A 25,838-nucleotide genomic window follows, 5' to 3' on the forward strand; every position below is an offset into this window, starting at 1 on the left:
CAGGAGGAAAGAAGAGTTCCTTAACTTAAATATAAGAGCAATTCTTTGCAAATTAAAATTTTAAAATATATGTACCATCTTACTGCTTTTGTTCCTGATTTTAAAATTCCCCACAGACCTTGAACACTGACTGTCAAGTACTTGCTTTTCTCCATTATTTTAAAAATTGCATTTCTTTCAAATTCTAGCTGCAAAACATTAAAAAAACTCATGTTTTCTCCTTGACCTTCACATGAAGAACAGAGTTATTAGAAAGACTAGCCACACCTTGAAACTGGCCTTAAATACTTTTCCTGTAACATACATTCGTAACATGTATTTGTCATTTTCCTTCCTGAAGGTGTTTTCATAAGAACTCTTCATATCCTTAGCCTCAAAACTAGGAGAGGAAACTTATCCTTCCTGCTCACGCCCCCTGCTCATCAGCTGAACGAAGAAACATGCACAGGCTCAGCCCGTGTCATTTCTCTCTGCACCACTGGTCCCACTTCAGCAGGAGAAAGACCCTGCACGCGCAGAGACAGCCCGAACTAATTACATTAGTTTAACTCCCATTACCTTATCAAACAATCAAAAAAAATGATACCACACTAAAAAAAACCACAGAAACATAACATCCTCAATTTCATTCGCCAATCATCAGGCCCTACAGAAACATGCAGCACAGATGGACCAAATTCTGCCTCCATGAATTTTAAATTGCTTTTTACAACATTTCTCTGGCCCCGATTAGCTAGAGTTTCACAATATGCTGGCTTGTGAAATTCGAGCAACTGTGCCTTCCCCTAAGCTCCTTCATTCGGCCTCAGCCATAAATCGCACACTGCCTACAGAAGTCTACTTAAAAGAAAAATGAAATTGTTCTAAAATGCCATACAACAGAAACAGCTTATACACATTTCCAAGGCTGCCACTGTAAGGGACCCTGCACGAGGTTTTGCTCATACAGGATACCCGGAGCCCACGGCCCAGCGTCATGCTGACGGAAGCATCACCAGGAAAGCCTGTGTTCCCTGACGTGACCTTTAGGAGTGACTCCAATGGACTTCAACTCACACAGGTGGTATCTGTGGGAAGTGAAGTGGGCCCCCCTTATCTTCGGCCAGTGGCTTAGCCACAGATGAGAAGGAAATCTGTGATGAAGGGACCCTGGTGCCCACCATGTACATCATTTAAAGAACTTCAACCAACTGCATAGGCTCTAATCCAGGAGGCCTTTTCATGGTATCTGTCACATGGAAACGTGGACTTCATTCTGAATTTACAAAGGGCCCAGAAGATGTCAGGAGAGCGTTCCTACCAAGCACTGCCGTATGCAGCTTCCTAATACCAAGTCTGCGATGTTTCAGAACACAACACCTGGAGCACATCACTGACTCTTCTGACTCTCTTTATTCAAAAGTAAAAGAGGCACAAAAATACAAAACTAAAGTGTCTGATGGCATCTGAACTAGCAGGTTCACCAAAAGGTTTAAAGGTAAACTTGTGTTCGGGGATTAATTATAATTACTAGAGAGAGAATGAACTGTTTTTCAAAGAAATGTGTCTCAGGAAAATGCCGACCAATGGGATAGGTGGTTATTTAATCTCCCATCTGAGGGGAACCCACGGGTCTCAGAAAGTGGCCTGAGCAGAAGCCACTCTGAGAAGACAGGCACAGCTGACATGGCCACTGCAACAGGATGGATTCTTTCTTGGGCTCCCCTTGGCAAGATTAATGAGCCACCTGCAAGGACCTTCACTTCCAGGAGGAAGCTGTATGGACACCTGTTCATTCCCATCCATCTCTAGTCAAGAACACCTGGCCATCTGTAACACACGGCACACGGTGATGGTGTCAGAACACAAAGTGGGGACCTCAGGAAGGGGAAGGGACATGCCTACACATCACACTCCAGAGCACGAAGGTCTTCCAGGAGCTCCTGGGCCACGGTCTGCAGGCGGGGGTTGCGGCTCCGGGACATGGCCAGGATGCGCTGCAAGGGCAGGGAGCTCCGGAACTCGGAGGCCGACTTGGAGAAAACTTCTGGTTCCAGAACCACCGACTGGACAAGTCGCAAAACATGAAGACACACCTCTGCGTCGGGATCTAAGGGGAAAGAGGTGACACTGGTTAGAATGAAACTCCTACAGGAATCTCTGAGTAGCACTACTGCCAAGGGTTCTTGGGTTTTCCGAATGGCACACTTGACTCATAGTTTTGAAAACTATGAGCTGACCCAGAAACAACTTAATTCTTATTCTACATGTTCTTAATGAAGCCTTTAAAAATTACAAAATAAGGCATACACAAAATTAGAAAAATACGTAACTCATCTGTATGTACTCATCCTCCAGCTTAGTCACATCACAGGATCTTGTCCGACCCATCCTCCGGCCACCCTCCCCTTAGGCAACCATCAGTTTGTTCTTTGTATCTGTGGGCCTGCTCCTGTTTCGTTTTGCTTTATTTGGATTCCACATATAAGTAAAATCATATGGTGTCTGTCTTTCTCTGACTTATTTCACTCAGTACAATAAAAGGTCCATCCATGTTGTCATAAATGGCAAGATTTCCTTTTTATGACTAATATTCCATATAAATAAATAAATAAATAAATAAATAAAACCGCATCTTCTTTATCCATTTATCTATTGATGGGCACTTAGGCTGCTTTCACATACTGGCTATTGTAAATAATGCTGCAATAAACATTGGGGTGCATGTACCTTTGGAATTCGTGCTTTTGTTTTCTTCTGATAAACACTCAGGGGTGGAACTGCTGGGTCACACGGCAGGTGTTTTTCACAGTGGCTGCACCTGCTCCCATTTCCACCAATAAGGCCTTTTCTCCGCATCCGACGCCTGTTGGCTGACTTTCTGATGACAGCCATGCCGACAGGTGTGAGGTGTGCAGATCACTGTGGTTTTGATTCGCATTTCCCTGATGGTCAGTGATGTTAAGCATCTTTTCATGTTTATTGGCCATCTGTATGTCCTCTTTGGAGAAATATCTTCTGCCCATTTTTTAATTGAAAAACATTCTTTTGCTGTTAAGTTGTATGAGTTCCTAATATATTTCGGGTATTAATCCCTTATCAGATGTATCACTGGTGAATATCTTTTCCCATCAAACAGATATTCTTTTCATTTTGTTAATGGTTTCTTTTGCTATGCAAAAACTTTTCAGTTTAAATGTAGTCCCTTTAAAATACTGTTTTTCTTTTGTGGCCCTTGCTCAAGGAGATGTATGCTAAGACTGATGTCAAAGAGTTTACTGCCTATATTTTCTTCAAGGAATTTTACAGTTTCAGCTCTTATATTTATTTATTTTTATTTTTTTAAATTTCTTTAGATTTTTAAAAAAAATTTATTTACCTTTAGAGGGGAAGGAGAGAGGGAGAGAAACATCAATGTATGGTTGCCTTTCGTGCGTCCCCTGCTGGGAGTTGGCCTGCAGGGAACCAGCCTGCAACCCAGGCATGTGCCCTGACTGGGAATCGAACCGTGATCCTCTGGTTCACAGGCTCGTGCTCAATCCACTGAGCTACGCCAGCCAGGGCTCAGCTCTTATATTTAAATCTTTAATCTATTTTGAGTTCATTTTTGTATATGATGTAAGAGAGTGATCCAATTTCTTTTTCTTTTTGAATGTATCTGCACCCTGGGCACAAGCAAAGGTTAGAGGAATTTGAAGCCGGAGTGCACAGAACATAACCACTGCAACAACAAAACCCGAACCCAGCCTAACACCCCAAAGTGCCAACAAGAGGTGTGGCCTTTTCCGGCAGTAAACACTATTTACCTCATTCTCTCCAGAAGCTGTTGGTAGCTATGGCCCAGAGGCCAAATGCACTCCATGACCTATTTTTGTGTGGGCTGTGAGCTAAGAGTGATATTTACACTTTCAAGGGCTATTTAAAAAGAAAAACAAACAGAAGACTAATATGCAACAGAAACCACATATGGCCCTCAAAGGTCAAAATATTTACTACCTGGCCCATTACAGGAAAAGTGCTAGCCCCCCACCCCCACCCTACACACTCTACTGCCTTACACACAATGTCCAACATTGGATCAGAAATCACAATGACCAAGCCAGAGAAACACAAGGCCCACAGTGATAAAACAATCAACCAGCCTGAGATGACCCTGGTAGAGGAACAAATACAATAACAATCAGAAAAGGAATTTCAAATAAATATGATTGGTAAGGAGGAAAACACTTCAGAACAAGAACTACTACCAGATATAAGGAGGGACTTTGCATAATTGCAGAGAGGTCAGCGTGCCACAACAACAGTGCTGAGGACTCACGGACACGAACCTGACAACAGAGCTGCAGGACACAAAGCACGCGACACAACAGAAGTACAAGGGCAAACAAACCAACTCACAACTGGAGTTGGAAATTACAACATTCTTATTTCCATGGTTAATTTTAAAAAAGGAAGAAAGAAAATCAGTAAGGATTGAGAATAATCCCTGAATAATAAATGCTTGACCAACTTGACCTAATTGACATTTTAACAAATTCAAAGGCAGTTTTGTAATTACAAGGAATTAAATTCAAAATTAAAAAATACATAACAGACAACAAAATAACAGTAAAAAATGTGAAAAATCCCCAAGTAAAATAACACCCTTCTAAATAATCTCTGGATCAAAAAGGAAGTCTTAAGGGAAACTACGAAATATTGTGAATAAAATGAAAATGAAAACACAATACTACAGAAATTTGTGAAATGTAGTTATATCAGAGCTTATAAGGAGAAATTATAGCATTAAATGTTCACATTAGAAGAAAACAAAGGTCTCAAATTAGTTATCACAGCTTTCATTTCTTTTTTTAAAAATTAAAAACTGCCCTGGTTGGTGTGGCTCAGTGGATTGACTGCCAGCCTGCAAGACGAAAGGTCGCTGGTTCAATTCCCAGTCAGGGCACATCCCTGGGTTGTGGGCCAGATCCTCAGTTGGGAACATGTGAGAGGCAACTGATCAATGTATCTCCTGCACATCAGTATTTCTCTCCCTCTCTTTCTTCCTCCCTTCCCCCTTTCTAAAAATGAATAAATAGAATCTTTCAAAAAATTAAAAACAACTGCTCTTCCAAAGATACAGTTAGGAAATGAAAAGACAAGCCACTAGACTGGAAGAAAATATTTGCAAGACACTTATGTGATAAAACAAACAAAAAACAAAGCTCTCAACCCAGAATATAAAGAGATTTCTGAAAACTCAATAATAACAAAACAACCCAATAAGAGTAAGCAAAATATTTGACAGCACAGAAGTTTTTACCTGTTTCCAACCTGGGTTGTTCACCCTTCTCTAGGCAACCTGGTGGTCCCCCAAAATATTTGAAAAGACACCTCTTTTCATGTGCTTACTTGACATTTGCATAAATTCTTTGATTAGGTGTCTTTTCAAATATTTTACTCACAGTGTCTATGCTTATTATTGCCCAAAATAACCCAAGGTCCTTCTACTGATGAATGGACAGCAACCACGGTGAGTGATCAGCAATAAAAGAAATCAACAACTGACACATACAATATGATGAATCTCAAATGCATTATGCTAAGGAAAAAAGCCAGACTTTAAAATCTACACAGTTCATGATTCTGTTTATATACTGTCTGAAAACGCCTAAAAATATAGAAACAGGAAACAGAGAGATCAGTGGTTGCCAGGGCCTGGTCATCGAGGAGGGCTGGTTACAAAGGGGCACAAGAGAACACTCTGAGGTGACGGCTCTGTTCCGTGTCCTCATTATGGTGGTGGTTACCTGGTATACACAATTGCTCAAAATCACAGAACTGTCTACTGATAAGTGAACTGCACTCTGTGTAAACTATAACTCAGTAAACCTTACCTTTTCAAAAAGGCTGCATTTACATCCCTGGACCTTCACCCGTCTCTGCCCTGTCTTCCTCATCTCAATAAACAGCACCACTCACCTCACGCTCAAGCCAAAAGTACAGGCATTGTCACTGAGTCCTCTCCCCTTCCCATCATATCCATCAGCAGTCTTGCTGACTCTACCTCCAACACGCCCTAAATCTGTAACCAGCCCCTCTACAAAAGGCTATCTTGTCTCACCTGGACTGCTACAATCTCCTTCTCCATGGCTTTTTTATTGAATACTTCTGTTCTTTCCTTTTCCCATCCCTCTCCACTTGCCAAACAACAACCAGATGAAACCTTGTAAATGGAAATTAAAATATGTCATTTCCCTGCTCTCCAACAGGTCTTCACTGCATCCAAGATAAACTCCCTGGTCTTCAATCTGGCTCAAGAAGCCCCACCCAACCTAGCCCTGAGGCTTCCCTGAGGTCATCACCCAGCCCTCTCCCCTCCCCACTGTGCACCAGTGACACTGGCCTGCTCTCACATCTCTAAATAGGCCTAGCTGTCCTTTTGCCCTAGATGTCCACTCTGCCCAAAATGCCTTCCCCCAACTTCCCTCTGCCTTGCTCCTTTCAAACTTCAGCTTCGCAATTTCAATTTCCATATGTAAAGACCTTGAAAGTGTCACTCCTACCCTTGTAACAAGAAATGCAGAACAAACTGAAAATCAGAGACTTTTCTTGGACCCATTACTGAAGTGAGGTTGCAGGGTAATGACAGGCAAACCTAGAGAGTGACAGTCAAGCTCAGTAATCCTGGGACAGAGACCAGTGGGGCCTGATCTGAGAGGAAGGTGGAAGTGACCATTCTGACGAACTGCTGCAGGCTGGGTGTGGACCACCATGACAGTGAGAGACTCCTGGGGGGGGTGGCAATTTTAGGGAGAACCCCACATTCCTGTGGGTTTGACCTCCAAGGAACCCACTAGTTCCCACATGGTCTGGCAGAGATGTAACTGTCCTCAAACATGTCTAGGGTGCTTTCCATGACAAACTCTCTTCTCCAGGCGAAAAGACTTGACGCAGCCTTAGCGTGCCACCCAAGGGGATGGGCACTTCTCCCACTACAGCCCCTTCTTCCATGCCTGACTCACTTACAGAGGGCGGGGGCTAAGAAACACTTGTGAGGGTCACGGCCAGGGACACAGGCCACTAGAATCATAAGATGATGGAATGGTCCCCCTCCTCTCACCTTAAATCACACCAGCAAAGGTCACAGTACACAACAACACACAACAGGAACTATACACACAGAGCATCAGAGCCAGGAGAATGCAAGACACAGACACTGTCTAAGGAGGAGTTCTCAGGGAAACTCAAAGGTAACAGGGGAAACGGTGGGAACAACAGGAGCATGAAGCCACCGAAACCACGGAACGCAGCCCAACCCCTAACCAGATGAACACAAAACTGCACCCCAACAAGTAACGTTTATCCTCTGATCAAAAACTGCAAGGCATACTGAAAGGAAAAGTGCACAGTCTGAAGAGACAAACCAAGCTCCAGAACCACACTCAGACATGACAGAGATTCTGGAATGATCAGACCGGGAATTTAAAGAACCATGATGAGGATGCGAAGGGCTCAGGCTGCCAAAACCGAATACCACAGATGGGGCGGCTTACACAACAGAAATGTATTTTCTCACAATTCTGAAGGCTGACAGACAGTTCAAGATCAAGGTGTCAGCAGGGCTGGTTCCCCTGAAGCCTTGTCCTGCAGATGGCCTCTTCTCTGTGCTCACACCCTGTGTCCTAATCCCTTCTTGTAAGAACACCCGTCAAATTGGATTAGCATCCACCCTAGTGGCCTCATTCTAACTTAATTACTTCTTTAGCACCCCTATTTCCAAATGCAATCACGAGCTCCCGGGTAGGTTAGGACTTTAACATATGAATTTTCAACAGTTCAGCCCATAACAGGCTCTAATGCAGGAACAGAAGGACAACGTAAACAGAGGTGGAAGTTGCAAAAAAGAGTCCATTTCAACTTAAATGTTCTCTCCTCAGAGAGTCATTCCCTTACCATCAATGTAACTACCCAGTCACCCTGTCACTCATCCCCTACTTTAATTCTCGGAATATCAATTATCTACTGAGTTATTTTCTCTCCCTCCAACCCCAGCGAAAAGCTTCAGGAAAGCAAGGACCTTGTCTGTCTTGCCTGTCACCGTATCTCCAATACAACAAATATTTGCTAAATGAATGAGAAGACTCTATTTGTACGGCTAAGGCTATTATAACACACACAATAAGAACATTTCAGAACAAACAAAACCACTGGGCAAGCTGCAGAGACACCTGTGCAGCCCTCACCAAAGGGCAAAGCAGAACAAGCCCCTGGAGGAGACACATGCGGTCAAGGGTGCAGCCCGACAGGAGCAACTTCACAACAACATCATCACTAGAAAACAGTCACTGTGGTGACGGTGCTGAAAAGGAACATGGACGGGGGAGGGAAATGGCCTATAAGCACCCAAACTGCAGGGGGGGAGGGGAGGGGGGAGTAACATGGAACTCAGGTCCGTTTGGGCTATAGATTAGCAAATTCTGAGTTATAACTACACTGTTTATTTTTTTAAAACAATCATAGAAAACCTAATTACTTGAGACTGAGAACATCCTCACAGATGGCTCAATTTGGGGGTTAGAAAAAGGTGAAGGGACTTAGATGAGAAGAGGTGTTCACCTGACTGCAACACAGACATGACACACATGTCAGGGTTATGTGACAGGAATTTCTGGGCGGCCACCGTACGCGTTCTTCAGGGAATAACCATGACATGCTGGAAACAAATAGAAAAACAACATCTCAGCAAAGAAACAGACAGACAATATAGAGAACAAAATGGAAATGAAAAGTACAAGAACTGAAATTAAAAACCTGATGGAGACAGAATAGAGGGTGCAGAGAAAAGAATCAGTGATTCTTTTGTCCTGGAAGACAGGACGACAGAAACCACCCAGCCTGGATGACAGGGAGGACACAGGGAAGAGAATGAATGGAGCCTCTCGTCCAGTGGGACTATAACAAAGACCTAACGTCCAAGTCACAGCAGGTCTAGAAAATGTCCAAGAAATAATCACTGAGATTCCACTCCACTTGGCAACAGACACAAACCTATGGATCCGAGAGGCTGAGCAAACCTCAAGAAATCTGTGCCAAGATGCATCACAGCCAAACTTCTGAAAACTAAAGACAGAGTCTCGAAAGCAGCAAGTGAGGAATGACACCTCACCTATGGGAGAAAAACAATTCAGTGATACTGGATTTCTCATCAGAAACCATGGAGGTCAGGAGGAGTTGACCCAATATTTCCTATGTCTTGAAACAAAAGAACTGTCAACTGAGAATCCTTTACCCAGGGAAAATGTTCTTCAGAAGTGAAGGGGAATTCAAGACATTCCCAGTTGAAGGAGAATTAAGAGAAGCTGTCACAGACCTACTGTAAAAGAATGGCTAGATCCCATGACAACTGGTCCAGGAGTGCTCCTAGACGCAGTGTTCTGTAACAGGCTGTGGAGAGCTCAGCTCAGCTACTCCGTGGTACTGCTGCCTCACCTTCCATTTTGTTTGGCTCAGTGGGGCCCCTAAACCAACACTGGCCCCTCATGCAGTAAGCCATGCCCTCTAGAACAGCCCAGAGGGTCACAAGCAAATGTAAGTCCTGATACAACTTCTCCAGCACTCTGAGACCAACAGCCTCCCCTGCCTCCCAGTGCTTTTCCCTATGTCCCCTTAGATAAAACCCCCAGGGGGCTTGCTGAAAACCCACTCTTTTGGTTTGAATTGATCAGTCCAGCTCCAACCCAGGAACCTCAAAGCACTCCACCTACAGACCCTCATAAAGGCATGAGCTCCAGGCCCTGACTCTCTCTGTCTGCATTTTGCCTTGACCTCCCCACGTGGCCCCTCCAAGTTTGCCAGATACCTCCTCCAGGACCTGTGACTAATAAACTTCTCTATTTCAATACCCTTTGTGTTCTGCTACTGAACTGCAACTCACCATCCAGCAACCTGTGCTGCATTTATTAAGTGTTAATCCGACCATTTATAATACAGCTCAGAAGTGGAAACACCACAAATGTCTATTGGGTGATAAACGGATAAACAAAATGTGGGACATCTACACAATGGAACATTATTTGGCAATGAGAAGGAATGGAGTAGTGATACATGCTACAACATGGATGATTCTTGAAGCTATGCTAAATGAAAGAAGCCAACACAAAAAGCTACATACTATAAAGTTCCAACCGTATGAATTTCCGAAGTAGATAAATCCATGGAGACAGAACACAGAGTAGTGGGCTGGGTGGAAAGAATTATGGGGCGCAACTGCTCATGAGTCTGGGGGTCTCTAGGGTGGTGACGGGAGTGTTCTTAAATGAGGTGGTGGTGACGGCTGCACAGCTGTGCAGGCACTTGAAACCACCGAGTGACGCACTGGAAGTGGCCGGACTTTATGGTGTGTGTGCTGTGTCTCAACAAGGCTGTTTCAGAAAAAGGAGATTAGTGGGGTATCTGACAAAATCTGACTTAGGGCAGAGATTAAGTTTTAAGAGTGTAGCCAATGTTAATTTCCTATTTCAGTAACTACTCCAGGGGGTTAACATTAGAGGAAGCTGGGGAAGGGGTCCTCTCTACAATTTTTACAACTTTCTGTAAATCAAAAAGAAACAAGAGAGAGAAGAGCTAGAGAAAGTTATCTAAACAGGAAGGAAATGATAAAAGAATAAATCTCAGAACATCAAGAAGAAAGAACAATGAAAAGAATAAAATAAGGGTGCACACGACAGACTCTGCTTCTCTGAGTTCTGTAAAGTATATTTGTTGATTGAAGCAAAAATTACTGCAGCCTCTGCTGTGGTTCTCAGTGTACACAGGGAGACTGTTTAAGATAATTTTAGAGTAAATGGGGAAAGATAAATTGAAAAAAAAAGCTGACCCAGTAGATAGGGATTAGTTATTATACATAATATAAAATTATATGAATAAAAACATTTTTCATGGATGGTTCTTGTCAAAATGCAGTTAAATTTTGCATAAAACTGCACAAATCTCATGTACAATTCAAAAAGTTCGGGCCGGTGTACGCACCCATGCGCACACTAACCCTGACGAGACAAGAGAACACAGCCAGCTCCACACAGCTCCCTCATGCCCTGCCCTTCCTTCCAGGCAGTCCCACTGATGTCTTCATTTTTACCATATTAGTTTTGCCTGTTCTTGAAAATCACATAAATAGAACTACATTTTTCTTTTTTTAAAATAATTTTATTGATTATGCTATTACAGATGTCCCATTTTCTTCCTCCACTTCATTGCCCTCCACCATGCACCATCCCCCCGCCCCCAGCATTCCCCCAGCTTAGTTCATATCCATGGGTCATGCATATAAGCTCTTTTGCTTCTCCATTTCCTATACTATTCTTAACCTCCCCGTCTATTTTGTATCTAACCATTTATGCGTCTTTTTCCCTGTACCTTTTCCCCCACTCCCCCTCCCTTTCCTGCTGATAACCCTCCACGTGATCTCCATTTCTGTGATTCTCTTCCTGTTCCAGTTGTTTGCTTCATTTGCCTTGTTTTGTTTTGTTAAGGTTTAGTTGATGACAGTTTTGTCTTTTACTGTTCACAGTTCTGATCATCTTCTTTTCCTTAGGTAGATTCCTTTAACATTTGATATGAGGGCTGGGTGATGATGAATTCCTCTAACTTGACCTTAACTGAGAAGCACTTTATCTGCCTTTCCATTCGGAATGATAGCTTTGGTGGATAGAGCAAACTTGGATGTAAGTTCTTTCATCACTTTGAATACATCTCTGCCTGCAAAGATTCTCTTGAGAAATCAGCTGTTAGTCTTATGGGAACTCCTTTGTAGGTAACTCTACTTTTCTCTTGCTGCTTTAAGATTCTCTCTTTATCTTTAATCTTGGGTAATGTAATTATGATGTGCCTTGGTGTGTGCTTCCTTGGGTCCAAGTTCTTTGGGACTCTCTGAGCTTCCTGAAAGTCTATGTTCTTGGCCAGATTGGGGAAGTTCTACTTCATTCTTTTTTCAAATAAGTTTTAAATTTCTTCCTCTTCTCTTTCTGGCACCTCTATGATTCAGATGTTGGAACATTTAAAGATGTCCTGGAGGTTCCTAAGCCTCTCCTCATTTTTCCAAATTCTTGTCTCTTCATTCTGTTCTGGTTGCATGTTTATTTCTTCCTTATGTTCCAAATCATTGATTCAAGTCCTAGTTTCCTTCCCATCACTGTTGGTTCCCTGTACATTTTGCTTTACTTCACTTGCATAGTCTTCACTTCTCCCTCTAATTTGTGACCATACTCAACCAATTCTGTGAGCATCCTGATTACCAGTGTTTTGAAATGGGCATCTGGTATGTTGGCTCTTTATCATGTAGTTCTATTTTTTGGAGGTTTGATCTGTTCTTTCATTTGGGCCATATTTTTTTTTTTGTCTCAGTTTTGCCAATTATGTAGTAATGGGCAGAGCCTTAGGTGTTCACCAGGGCAGGGCAACCCACATGGCTGCGTTGTGACGCTGTAGGTGGGGAAGGGGTCAGAGAGGGAACAGTGCCATTTGCTCAACTCTCTGCCAGCTTTCAGTCACTTGCTTCCCACAAGCAAACTGGGCCCTTCTGGTGCCAATTCCCAGTGGGTGGGTTTATGTATGTTCTAGGTCCCTGTGGTCTCTCCAAAGAACTCTCTTATGAGGCTGGGAGTTTCTCCCACTGTCGCTGCAACACCCACAGGTTTACTCAGTCAGAGGTTTGAGGCTTTATTTGCTTGCGCTGGAGCCCTGGGTTTCGCAGTCTGTCTGGCTGCCCAGTTGTTCCTCCTGGTTTATCTGCATGTGAATGTGGGACCGCCAGCTCTGCCAGCCACCACCCTGCCGAGAGTCCTCTCCGCCCCTCCTACCTATCTGGGTGAATGTTTCTTCTTTAAATCCTTGGTTGTCTGACTTGCAGACAGTTCAATTTTCTGTCAGTTCTGGTTGTTTTTTGTTTTTAAATTTGTTGTTGTCCTTCTTTTGGTTGTGCGAGGAGGCACAGTAGGTCTACCTATGCCTCCATCTTGGCCGGAAGTATCTGGAACCACACCTTTATTTTATTTTTTAAAATATTTTATTTAATTATTTTAGAGAAAGAGAGGGAAGAAGAGAAAGAAACATCAATGTGTGGTTGCCTCTTGTGCACCCCAACTGGGGACCTGGCCCACAACTCAAGGAACAAAGGACAGGAAAAACGGCTCTCTGGGAATTGAGTCGTGGCTGACTACGGAGTAGAAGACAAGGACACGGCACCGAGACATCCATACTCCACATGCCCTGTGACAGCTCTTGTCACAGGCACTGACTCCCCATGTCACACTTCTCAAACACAGGCACTCACGCTGACACAAAGAAGACTCGACAAATTCAGCCCGATGAATTTCCTGACAGCTGATATGGCTCCCTAAGGCACAGCTCAGACTCATACTCACATGCACACACATACACACACACACACTTGCACACGCTCCCTGGGCCTTTCCATTCTCAGTCATACTGAAAATGTAAACAAATGGTCTATCTTGACTTATCTGAAAACCACGCTTGTTTTTAAAAACTCATGCATTAAATGCATAACCGGAACTGTGAGGTGGCTGTGAGTCCATCTGCATGACAGAATGTCCTATGGGAGTGAGGCATGGAATCTGGAGTCTCCCACCATCACCTTCACAAAGCTGTTTAAACAAAGGCTTTTTGTTCCCTCAGCTGTGGACTGAAGGTTTACTCACCTACATGGTTACTGTAGAGACTGAATAAGGAGACGCATGTAAGTGGCTACTGGAAAGCTTGGTACGTAGCTGGCATCCATAGTAGCGATTTCCAAATGACACGAACAAAACCTCACGCCCACTCTCTCCACCAGCTGCCATTCCCACCACTAGGCCTCTGCTGCTCTTCTGACACGGCCGCACCCCGACTTCAGAACCCTCGCACCGCCCATCCCTCTGGGGCACATGCTTCCCCAGAAATCCTAGAGCCAATGTCCTACTTCCTTCAGGTCTGCATGTGGAAGTCAGTTGCTCAGCAGCCTTCCACAAACATTTTAAAATTAAAACAAGAGCAAAAACTTGCCTTCCTACTCTCCTTCCTTGCCTTTTTTCCTCAGTAGCATTAAACATCACAAAACATATTGATCTGCTCATTTATTTTCTCTATTCTTTCTTTACTCAGCAGCTCCGTGAAGGCAGGGTCTTGGGATTGTTTGGCTCACTACTGTATCCCCAGGGTCAAAACAGTGCCTGCACATAGTAGGGGCACATCAGTAAAGAGCTGTTGAGTGAATTCAGTGTCCAGTGACAGAGGACAAGGAATTACATAATTCAAAATAAGAAAATGCTGCTACTAGGAGTAAACCTAATGAAAGATATTCAAGAGCTCTATGCAGAAAACAGTATACTACTGAGAGAAAGATCTAAACAGTGAAGACAAATATCATGTCATGTACTGAAGTCTCAACACCATACAGATGTCAGTTTTTCTAAACCGATCTACAGATTCAATGCTATTTTAATCAAAATCAAAACAGTTTCCTTTGTGGACTTTTATATACAGACTGCAAAGATTACACAGAAAAGAGCTAATGACAGCAAAGGCATTCCTGAAAAAAAGTAAGTGAGCAGGATATGCTTGTGCTGCTCTGGAGGGGACAACGTGGTACTGCAGTGACAGGGTGGAACGGAGAGCCTGGAAGCTCCTGCGGAAGGCCAGCAACGACAAAGGCTTCTTTGAGGGGCTGTGGGGAAAGGGCCATCCTGCCAATAAATGGTGCTGGGCTGTGCATATCCGTATGGAAAGAGAATTAAACTTGACCCCTACCATGCAACATACACACACACCAGGGAGATGGGACAGCTAAATATGAAAAGCAGAAAAAGGAGGCTTCTAGATTACAGACAACTTCTGATTCACCAAAAGTCACCATTAAGGGAAATAAAGGAAGACACAAAGTGGTGAAATATACGTGCAAGTTTTACAAAACCAACAAAGATTCTGTTTCCAGAATGTAAAAGTCACTAAGATGACAGACAACCTAAAAGAAAAACATGTAGGAGAGTGGAATAGAACCTGACAAAAAAGGACATCTGGCAGGCAAGCAAACACAGGGACTCATCAGGAAAACGCCGTTAAAACCACAATAAGGCAGCAGACTGACTGAGGAAGGAGGCCCACCACAGCAGGTGCCGGGGGGGAGTGCAAAGCGACCAGAACACTCCCAGGCTGCTGGTAAAATTTACACCTGGTACAACCACCTGGGGAAGCTCAGCACCAGCTGCTAGAGTTGAAGACACGCACTTCCATCAATCCCAAACTTCCACTTCGAACAGGTGCCCCCAACGGGAAAATATATGTTGTTTACATAAGCCAGCACCAGAATTTTGGAACAGCAGTTTCTGTAAAAGCCAAAATCCAGAAACAATCCAAATGTGTGATCCACACAGTAAGTGGTCAGGATCATACAATGAAATCCTGTACAGCAGTGAGTCTCAACTGTGGGTGGGTGTTGCCTGTCGTTAGCTGGGGGCGCTACAGGCCGAGTGGGTAGAGGCCAGGGCTGCTGCTCAACATCCCGCAGCACACGCGACGGCCCCCGTGGAGAATCACGCTGCCTGAATGTCCACGGCACTGAGGAGGCCAGCAATGAACGCATCTATAGGGACAGGCCGCACGTGAGGGCCTCACAAACAGAATGGGAATGAAGAGCCGACACAGGGGCATGATTTCCTCACACGGTGTTCAGAACCGGGAACCAGGAGGACTCAAGCAGTGATCAGGAGATCGCAAAGGGCTTCTGGGGTGCTGGCAACTTGCTGTCTCTCAGTCTAGGTGGTGCTAATAATGAGTGTTCCTTTGTGATAATGCTCTCAGCTGCACTGTTATGCTTTGTATTCTTTTCTCTAAGTGTGTGCACTCACCAAATTTATTTTGTTAACAGAAGGAAGGCAAAGAGGAAGAAAGAGGAGAAGGCAGGGAGGGGACAGAAAGAAAAGTAACAATTGGCCAAAGCCATTCCAGAGAAGCCCTTCCCACATGTCCAGGCCAGCAGGACTCCTGCAGCCCCCTTGGAATGCGGGCCAGTTCTCCCAGCCCACCCGCTCAGGCCCACACTAATTTCCCTCCTCCCTGGACCCCTCCCTCGCTCTGTTGGAAGCCCTGCTGCCTGGCTCAGGTCCCCACTCCGCCACTTGATCTCGGGGTGGCACCAGTAGTGACCTCACAGGGCTGGTGAAGGGATTATGGGAATTAATTGCATCTAATGTGCTCAGGATAAGACCCAGCACAGAACACCACCAAGAAATGCTAGGTATTGTCAAGTACTTGTCATCAAGTACTTTGTAACATCTCAGACTAATTTGTTTAAGTCCTGCCTTCTGTGATGGTTAATTTCATGTGTCAATTGTACTGGGCTAAGTACAGAGCTGGAAAAACATGATTTCTGGGTGTGCCTGTGATGGTGAAGCTACAGACAGAGCAGAGGTCACAGTGTGGATGGCATCACCAAACTCCAGAGGCCTGAGCAGAACCAGAAGCGGAGGAAGTGAGAATTCCCTCTCTGCTTGAATGTGAAATCATCTTTTCCTGCCACCAGACACCAGCCCTCCTGCTTCTTGGGCGTTCGGAGTTAGACTGAATGACACCACTGATTTCCTGCATCTCCGGCTTGCAGAGGAAGATCTGGGGCCTGCTTGGTCTTCGTAATCACACAAGCCAATTCCTGTAATGCATCTCCTAGGTCTAGATGGACGGATGGATGGATGGGTGATGGATGGACAGACATAGACAGATCCTATTGGTTCTATTTCTCTGGTGAACCCTGACTACTATACCTTCTCTGCAGATTTCAAGTCCTGTAACACAGGCCACAAGGCAGTAAACCTCTGGGACCCAGATCCAGCACTGTGCACACTCCTGATGCTCATGTCTTCACAGACCGTCTGATGCACCTACATCCCAGGGAGCCCCACTGTATGCAGTGTGCACCTGGTTTCCCAGGCAGGCAGGAACCTCTGTGCCTGGGGTGTGTCAGCTCCAGCTGACTGTCTATTAGACTCAAGTCCTCGGACAAATTCTGGAAATAGACAATGCCCAGCATGCCTTCAAAATGACTTACACATCACTGCAGCTTAAGCACCAGCCAAGAAATAGGATATTTACTTGCTTTCCCTTTGTTCCCTGCAGGTCTTTTTTTCTTTAGGTTAAAGAAATAGGTGCTTTGAGCATTAAATCATAATATACAAATATCTCTAGAGTCAATGGAGTACCCTCAATTAAAATGTAAGTAATCCAAATCATGTCGTATATACTACTTGTTCCCAGCGACAAGCAAGTATTTAGAAAATCTCGTATTTAGTCACATTCGTTGTGAATCTCTTCAGCCATCACAGCATTGTCTTCCAGGTGGCAATTGTTCCTGTCCCTACAATGGTCCCTCATTTTTCCTCTCAGGTTATTACTGCAACCAACTACCCCTAATGCATAAACGAAAGGCATGATACTCCCGAGAGAAACAACACAAAGGATTTCTCTACAATCACTTCTCTATGATGGAGGAGGAAAAATTCACTGGATCAAGAAAAAAAAAATCCCATTATAATAAGAACAAAATCGATGCTCACAAGTCAACCAAAACTGATGTGTCCCTAAGGAGACAGGTGCTGAGCCGTAAGCCTGAAGACAGGTGAGACTCATGATGCTTCATACTGCCACAGGAACCCACTGTGAAAACTGCAGTTTGAGCGCATTTAGCACTGTAGTACAGTAATGGTGAACAAATCCTTTTATGGGTGCTGTTTAATCCTGGCCGAGTGTCTTGTCACCCTCCTATGAGCTGCCCCTGCAGTGCTTTTGCCGCTGCAGGGTGACACACTCCAGGGCATGAGCTCTGTGGAGTCTGACACAGCGTCCTGTCCTCTCTCAGAGTGAGCGTTCTCCCCTCCTCCCTCTGAATATGAAATAGGGTCTCAGACTTCATGCACGCCACACTAAACTCTGTTCCCGTACTGATTGTCCCCAGCACTGCCAACCACCACCACTCACCCAGCTCCCTGGCCCCAAACTGAAGGGTCCCCTGGACCTTCCTCCCTCACATGCCTCTCCCTCAAAACGGACCTCCATCATTGTCACTGCTACCACCCTGGTCAGGCTGCCACAGTCTTCTCGCTGATCCTCTTAGCCTCTGACCGCTCTCAGCCTCCCCACCCACAGCAGCCAGAATGAGCTGAGCAAACAGCACACAAGACCACCCTGCTCAGGGTTCCCTCCCAAGTCTTCTCAGCTGTGCACCAGCCCTAAGGCATCCAAGCCCCACTCTGCCTCTCCTCCTGCCACTGCCTGTATCCTCTCCAGCCACATGGGCCTCGCCCACTTGCACATTCTCACTGCCCCTGGCTGCTGCTGGGCCCTCTCACTGCCCGTCCTTGGCCCATGATGCTCTGCTCACAGATCTCTACATGCTTGTTCCTTGCCTCACTTGGGTCTCCACTCAAATACCTACAAAGCAGACCCTGAAGAGTGGTCACTCTTGAGCCCTCATGCCGCTCCACCCCTATTTGTATTCCACGACACATGCCATTCTACCTTTCGTTACCAAGCCTCTCCAACTGAATGTAACATTCACAGGGAAGAACCCTTGTCTCGTTCACTTCTGAACCTCTAGTTCCTGGGACAGGACTCAGAGTTCAATGAATACTTCTAGTAAACGAGCTGCCCAATTGCACTCAAGCCACAGTACACCCTGCCCATGGCTCCAGCCACCTGGGGAATAGGCTGAGCCTCCTACTGCCTCGGAGTCAGGTGGATCCCCCACCACGGGGGGTGGGGCAGGTGGAACCCACTGTTGCCACGAGGGCAGATGGAGCCCTCAGCTGTGGAAGGGAGATCAAGCCCCTGCAGCATATGTAGCGGGAAATAGAAGAAATAAAACATCCAGTCTCTAGTCTCTTACCTAGTTAGGAATTTTTAAAATAATAGAATAGTTCCAGGACATTAACAAGCAACAAATCAGAAAGTGCAAACATGCGTCTGTCAGTCACACTCGCCATGGGGCTCTGGAAGAGGACAGTCAGGTTTGGGGACAGGATGTCTGGAAAGGCTCCGAGTGGTTTCACGTTGGATTCCGTAAGTCTTGGGATGCAATGCCTCCCACCACCAGGTGACTGCCAGATGCACTAGTGCGAATTCACAGCATAGTCTTTCTCATGTTCCTGATTTTTCCTTCCAAAAATCCGAAGAGATGCTATTACTTCAGCCATTACAAATCAAAGCTCCCACATCTTGGCGGCTTGCATTAGCTCATCTGTTTCTGAATTACACTCTAGCAACAGATTCCTCACTTGCCTCCTTCCAAAATCACTTCTCAACTTTTCAACATGATACTTTAGACAACAGATCACACACAGAGGGAAGTGGAAAAGGTGTTACTTGGCCCAACAAGGAATTTGCTCCTTTTCTAAAATATACTTGTGTGGCAGATGGGTCAGCTCTGATGTATATGCAGAGCCTGAATCACAACCAAACTAGTCCCCTCAACACATGTCAAAATACATTAAAATAAGCAGCTGTCAGTGCCCGCAACAGAAATCCCAGCAGCAAACACAGACTCCTCAGGACAGTGCATCATTTGTTAAACGGAGGCAACATGTAACTCTTACATTTCAAGTTAAACGCAAGTTTAATTTATCAATTCAGTGTGGCCCAGGAGAAAAACACACAAGCTCAGGTGGGGGGCCAGGCTAGGAACAGCAAACACGGTACTTTTGGCGGACTGGCCTTGACCAAGTACTGTGTTCCTGGTCGCTGAGGCTCACCTTCCTCCTCAGCAGACTGGGAGTTCCCCGGTCCAGAGAGTGTCCCGGAGCACCTCAGGCGACATGTGGAAGCCGGTGCTGGCACTCCGCCAGCCCTAGGGCTGTGGCCGTTCTGCCTCCTTCTGGCATGAGAAGCATCATGTACCTGCAGCCTGACAGAATGCGGGCATCTTATCTGCAGGATTTTTACAAGAACTGCCTTTGGGTTTGGTTTTCCAGAAAGTTCAGGCTGTGGGCAATAAACTCTAAATGGGCGAGTCTGTGCAGGAAGCGTGTCTGTACTGACTATGCTGACACCGTGGGGAAGGGTGTGGGGGGAGGGGACGATGAGCACTCTCGGCCCACCCCTCGGTGCCGTCTGGGGGGAGGACCACTGATCCCCAAGGAAACCGTGGAACTGGCAAACTTCTGCCCACTATGTGTACTCTCTTCACCGGACATTCGCCCTCATGTAAAGACTGAAAGAAAAAAATAAACCAACTGAAAAGCACCAGTGACCTGCAGGAGACTATCAAGCATGTCGCTGGAGTCCTAGAAGAAGAGGGGAGAAAACAAAACAAATCTTGAGGAAGTGACGGCTGAAAATAACGAAATTTAAAGTAAACTTGTACTCCTACGGATCCAAGAAGATAAAACTACACCAAGGCACATCATACTCCAACAGCCGAGAGCCAGTGATAAAGAGAAACTCTTAACACTACAAGAGGAAAACACATTAGATAGGGAGCAACAAAGACGCAAATGGTGACAGACTCCTCGTCAGAAACCACGTCCGCCAGAGGAGGACGGAGCAACACCTTCACGGCAGCGCAGAGGAAAAACCCTGCCAACCGCAAATCTGTGCGCAGCAGAGCGGCCTCCAGAAAGAACAGCGCCCGGAGCCCTGCGGCAGAAGGGCACGGGCACGGGAGACTGCAGTGGCGCAGAGAACGCGGAGCTGGTAGAACAGTGAACGACGTTCCTCTGAGATCTTTCCGATCTCTAAAAGGTAGCTATTTAAAACAAAGATAATAAACTGGGCTTTGAGGGGTTCCACACAAGCATGACCAGGAAAGGGCGGGAGAGGGAAAAGGCGCCGAGGCTGTGCGTTTCTCCCACTGCAGAAGCAGTGGGTGAGCTGCCCTGCGAAGTAGACTAGAGTAAGTTAGACTGGTTACATTTCATACCCCAGAGTAACCACTAAAGAAAATTTAAAAACAAAACAATATAGCTAGTTAGCCAATGCTGGAGATAAAATAGAATCACAAAATAATATTAAATTAATCCAAAGAAAGCAGACAATGAAGGGGAAAAGAACAAAGAATAGACAGAACAAGTAGAAAACAAACAGCAAGATGACATTTAAACACATACAATAATCACATTAACTGTAAATGGTTTAACTGCAATTAAAAAGTGGAGATTATCAGATTAATTTGGAAAATACAAGGCCCAACTATGATACATTGTTTACAAGAAAGCTACATTTAAGTATAAAGACACAGACCGGGTAACAGAATAAAGATACATTTAGAATTGTATACACAAACACATTAATACCAATCACAAGAATGCTGCAATGGCTACCCTGACCTCAGGCAAAGCAGAATCCAGAGGAAAGATAATTACCAGGGATAAGGAAGGACCTTTTGTAATGACAAGGGAATCAATTCATTGGGAGGACAGATGACCCTAGATGTATATGCACTTAATAACACAACTGCAAAACAAATGAGGTGAAAACTGACAAAACTGAAGAGAAACAAGCCCACAATGAGGGTCAAAGATTCTGCATCCCTTGTGACAACTGACAGGACCAACAGAACAGCAGTCAGGACGCACCACCAGCCGACCTGAAAGCACGATGTTTACAGCACACACCACCCCTAACAGCGGATGCACATTCTAACAGCGGATGCACATTCTTCTCACATGCGTGTGGAACACGGGAGACAGCCCGCATTCTGGGCTACAAAAAAGTATCAGCAGCTTTAAAAGCACTGGGACCACAAAGAGCATGCTCTCTGGCCACAGTGGAATTAAACTGTCCTGTATCAGAAAGTCATCTGGAAAACCTCCAACCACACTACCTGGAAATTAAATAAGTCAACCTGAACTGGATCATGTGCCACACAACCTACTGAAGAGTAAGGTGATGTCACGAAGTCAAATAAATGAATGGTGTCACGATTCTCTACAAGTAGAAACTTTTATTTTTTCTTTAAAAGATTTTACTTATATGTTCTTAGAGAGAAGAGAAAGGAAGGAGAAAGAGAGGGTGAGAAACACCAATATGTGAGAGAAGTGTCAACCAGCTGCCTCTCACACACACCCTGACCAGGGACCAAACCTGCAACCCAGGAATGTCCCTGACTGGGAATCGAACCAGTGGCCTCTCACTTTGCAGGATGAAGCCCAGCCAACGGAGTTAACCAGTCAGGACTAGAAACATTTTATATACTACATTATGTTACATACTGTATTGGTCATGAATGATGACCGGATTCACATATTTTCAAAACATAAAGATGCAGAAGCATTCTCCTCATTGCAAATTACCCAGGGACCCTTAAGAGGTCCCTCAGACACAACTGCAGACCCAGGGGACCCAGGAGATCTGCCCACAGCCTCTGGCGCTCGCTGGTGCTGTGCAGGCTCCTCCGCCTTAAAACTCACAGACACCCTCTCCTTACACCTCTGTCCCTTCCCCCTCCACTCCTTCACCCCTCCCCCATCTCTGTCCCTCCCTCCACTCCTCCAGCCCTAGCCTTTCTTAAGTGCAGTTCCTGTCTCCACAGCTCAACTGATTCTGCTTTCCCAAGGAATCAGGGGCAACCATACATGAGATCTAATGGCCTTCCCCAGTCCTCAACCTCTGGGTTTTGCTCATCCTTCCTCTCTCAGACTCGAATGACATCCGGCCCAGCTGTCGCCCTTCACAGCAGTAACTCTGTATGTCACCAGGTCTACTTTACCTTCCTACATCCCAACGGAGAGAACATGGGGAGACCCGGCCAACCCCACCTTACGCCAACAGTGGTGCATGGCGATCAGTAGGTGCTCATGAATGTTAGGGCATAACCGAGTGAATCCATGAGTGAGTGAGCATGAGAGTCATTGTGTCCACCAGACGTCACCTGCCACATCCCTGCACAGGGGAGCAAGGCAGGGCCTGGCCTCTGCTCTCCCCTTTCCAGCACTGTGGCTCTCCGTGTGATAGATGGGACAAGTGCGGCCCATTTCAGCATGTGCTGGGAGGTTAAGCCCCATGTGCAGTGGCCCAGGAGTGTGCAGCCCAGGGGACACAAGGTTCCCCCAGGAAATTGTCAATAACAGCACCTTCTCTGGGTGAAACAGGGAAAACCCCACACTTAGAACGTATGGATTAGGAACCTAACTGAAAATAGGAGTAGAGTTGCGGACCCTGTTGCACCCTCCAGAGGCCAGGCCACATCATCTGTTAAATGCCAATGAACAGATAAGCCTCAAACAGGACTCGGTGGCTGCCCTTACAGGGCACACACAGTGTGACCGATGGTGGGCACCCTGGTGGGGCAGATCATGTGAAAATGGAGAAGCTGGCCAGGCGTGAGTGTAGCATAAGGTCGCATGGGGTCAGAGCTGAGGAGGCTGCTGAGGACAGACTGCATAGAACATGGGCCTGTCACCAGAGCTGAGCTCTGTGCTAAGGGACTAGGGCGGCTCTCCAGGTTCCTGGCCTCCTCCGTGTCCACTCTCTGTACATCCTTCCCAAGCTTTGGGGGCAGCTGTGTGACACAGGAAGAAGGTGCTCCGGATGGGGGTGACAGTACCCTCAGCACCAGCAATGACCACCCCAGGTCAACTACTCCATTAGCCTCTTGCTCTGTAAGTCTCAGTTTCTGCAGGCATATATGACCCGAGGCAGCCGTTCATGATCCAGATCATTCTGGGGCTCTGAAAGAGAGGAGGCCCAGACCACGAGCCCAGCGGGCCTCTTAGCAGACTGCCACTATCAAGCCTTCCACCTGAATCATCAGTCACTTCACCATGCCCTTTCAACCTACCAGTCATTCTATTTAGCACTTAAATTGGACAAAAAACCAATCCACCAACCTCTTATTAGTCAGTGCTTACTGTAAACCGGCTTACTGCTTACTCCTCTGAAGACATCCATAAAATCCACAAATTGGATGTTTACCTTGAGAGCAATGGAGTCTAGGATCTCTTTCCCGAAGTCACATGGGACATGAAAGGGAGTGTGAAACCCTGAATAGGTAGACACAAGGCACAGACAACGGGACCGCTCACAGTGTCCAAAATAGACAGGCATAAGCAAATCATGGAGAAAGGCAGTGCAGCTCCTGACCCAAGCTGCAAACAAGCCAGTGATGTCTATTCCACAGGATGTGATGTTGATGGCAACCTTTTGCTGGCACACCTCATGGCGCAAAGCCTGGACTTGGTGATGTGAAGCCTTTTACAGAACGACGTAATTCTTATCCGTACTCCTAAGAATTAAGCACTCTGTGTGTAATCTTAAAAATTATACGTGTGATTATGTTTGGCTGAGGTTTTAAATCATGTAAACCAAGTGAAACATGGCTGTTTTAAAAAACTTCCAATGAACATTATTTGAAGAAAAAATAGTGCTTTTAATTATCCTGATCCCATCTTCAGCACCCAGTTTTTGCTTGTTATTCCTATTAACAGCTACCATTATTGGAGAGATTGTTCAGCTAAACCATGTGAAGTTGTCATCTTTATAGGTCTAAAGCAGACAGATACTGGCAATTTCACGGGGTTCACCTAGTCCTGTGTCCAGGCACTATGCTGGGGGCTCTGGTTCGATGGGCTAAGTGAATCCCTGAGCAGATGTCACTGACGCCATCTCCCGGATGAAGAGTGGGAGCGGGTTGACTAACTTGCTCAAGACCAACAACTAACAAGCAGGATTCGCACCCCTCCTCTGCCACCTCCACGTCTCAACCACAGGCAGAGGGTTCTGTTAGCTTTCCATTTGCATTCTGTAACTTCATGTTTTGTCGAGAAGAGCAAATCGGGACTTCCAGCCAAGATGGAGGTGTGGGTAGACATGCTTCCCCTCCTCGCACAACCATATGAAGGATCACAACTAATCTCAAAACAAAATACAACCAGAGCTGCCAGAAAATCGAACTGTATGGAAGTCCAACAACCAAGGACTTGAAACCATATTCATCCAGACCGTAGGAGAGGTGGAGATGGGAAGACGGGGCAGAGAGGACATGGTGTGGCGGCCGGCAGAATGGGCGGTCCCATATTCACCTGTGGTGGATAAAAACCGGGAGGGACACCTGGGCAGTAAGCCAGACTGTGCAGCCCAGGGCTCCAATTCAGCCCAGAAAATAAAGCTTCATAACTTCTGGCTATAAAAACCAGTGAGGGTTGGGGTGATGGAAGAAACTGCCAGACTCTCAGGAGAGTCCCTTTAAAGGACCCAGACAGCCCTAAAATGTATGCAAACCCACCCAGTCTGGGATTCAGCATCAGGGCAGCAGCTAGAAGGGTTCCAGTCACATAAAGGAAGTGGGGGAAGTGACTGGAAACAGGTGAGAGCCAAGGAAGTTGCACTGTTCCCTCTTAGACTTCTCCCCCACAAAGCAGTGAAGCGGTTGTCCGACCTTGGCGAGTAACTAAGTCTCCGCCCCTTACAATGTAACAGGTGTGCAAAGACAGAGTCAAAGCAGCTCTACCCGATACACAAAGACAAATACAGGGAGGCTACCAAATTGAGGAGACCCAATTCTATACAGCAAAGCTCTCATTTAGAATGGAAGGCAGATAAAGTGTTTCCTAGATGAGGTCAAGTTAAAGGAGTTCATCATAATCACCAAGCCCTTATTACATGAAATGTTAAAGGGATTTACCTAAAAAAAAGATCAAAACTATGAACAGGAAAGACAACAAATTCACAACTATCAACAACTAAACCTTAAAAAAGCAAAACAAAACAAACTAAGCAAACAAATAGAACAGGAAGAGAATCACATAAATGGAGATCACGGGAAGAGGTAATGGGGAGAATGGGGGAAAAGGTACAGAGATTAAGAAGCATAAATGGTGGGTACAAAACAGACAGGAAAA

The 25,838-nt window shown here is 45.6% G+C and overlaps 1 protein-coding gene across 2 annotated transcripts in view; it reads right to left on the reverse strand.

The window, feature by feature from the left end:
- Positions 1-1,371: 1,371 nt before the first annotated feature.
- Positions 1,372-25,838, reverse strand: part of HSF2BP (heat shock transcription factor 2 binding protein) — a 75,404-nt gene continuing 50,937 nt past the window's right edge. For both annotated transcript variants that reach the window (XM_037043061.1, XM_037043062.1), the window contains exon 8: positions 1,372-2,089. In XM_037043061.1, coding sequence (XP_036898956.1) covers positions 1,881-2,089 — 209 coding nt within the window. In that variant the 3' untranslated portion in view covers positions 1,372-1,880. The remainder of the gene's footprint in view (positions 2,090-25,838) is intronic.

The sequence above is a fragment of the Sturnira hondurensis genome, unplaced genomic scaffold (genome assembly GCF_014824575.4).
Source record: "Sturnira hondurensis isolate 20B ecotype Veracruz unplaced genomic scaffold, ASM1482457v3 Scaffold0003874, whole genome shotgun sequence".
In the NCBI taxonomy this organism is placed as follows: Eukaryota; Metazoa; Chordata; class Mammalia; order Chiroptera; family Phyllostomidae; genus Sturnira; species Sturnira hondurensis.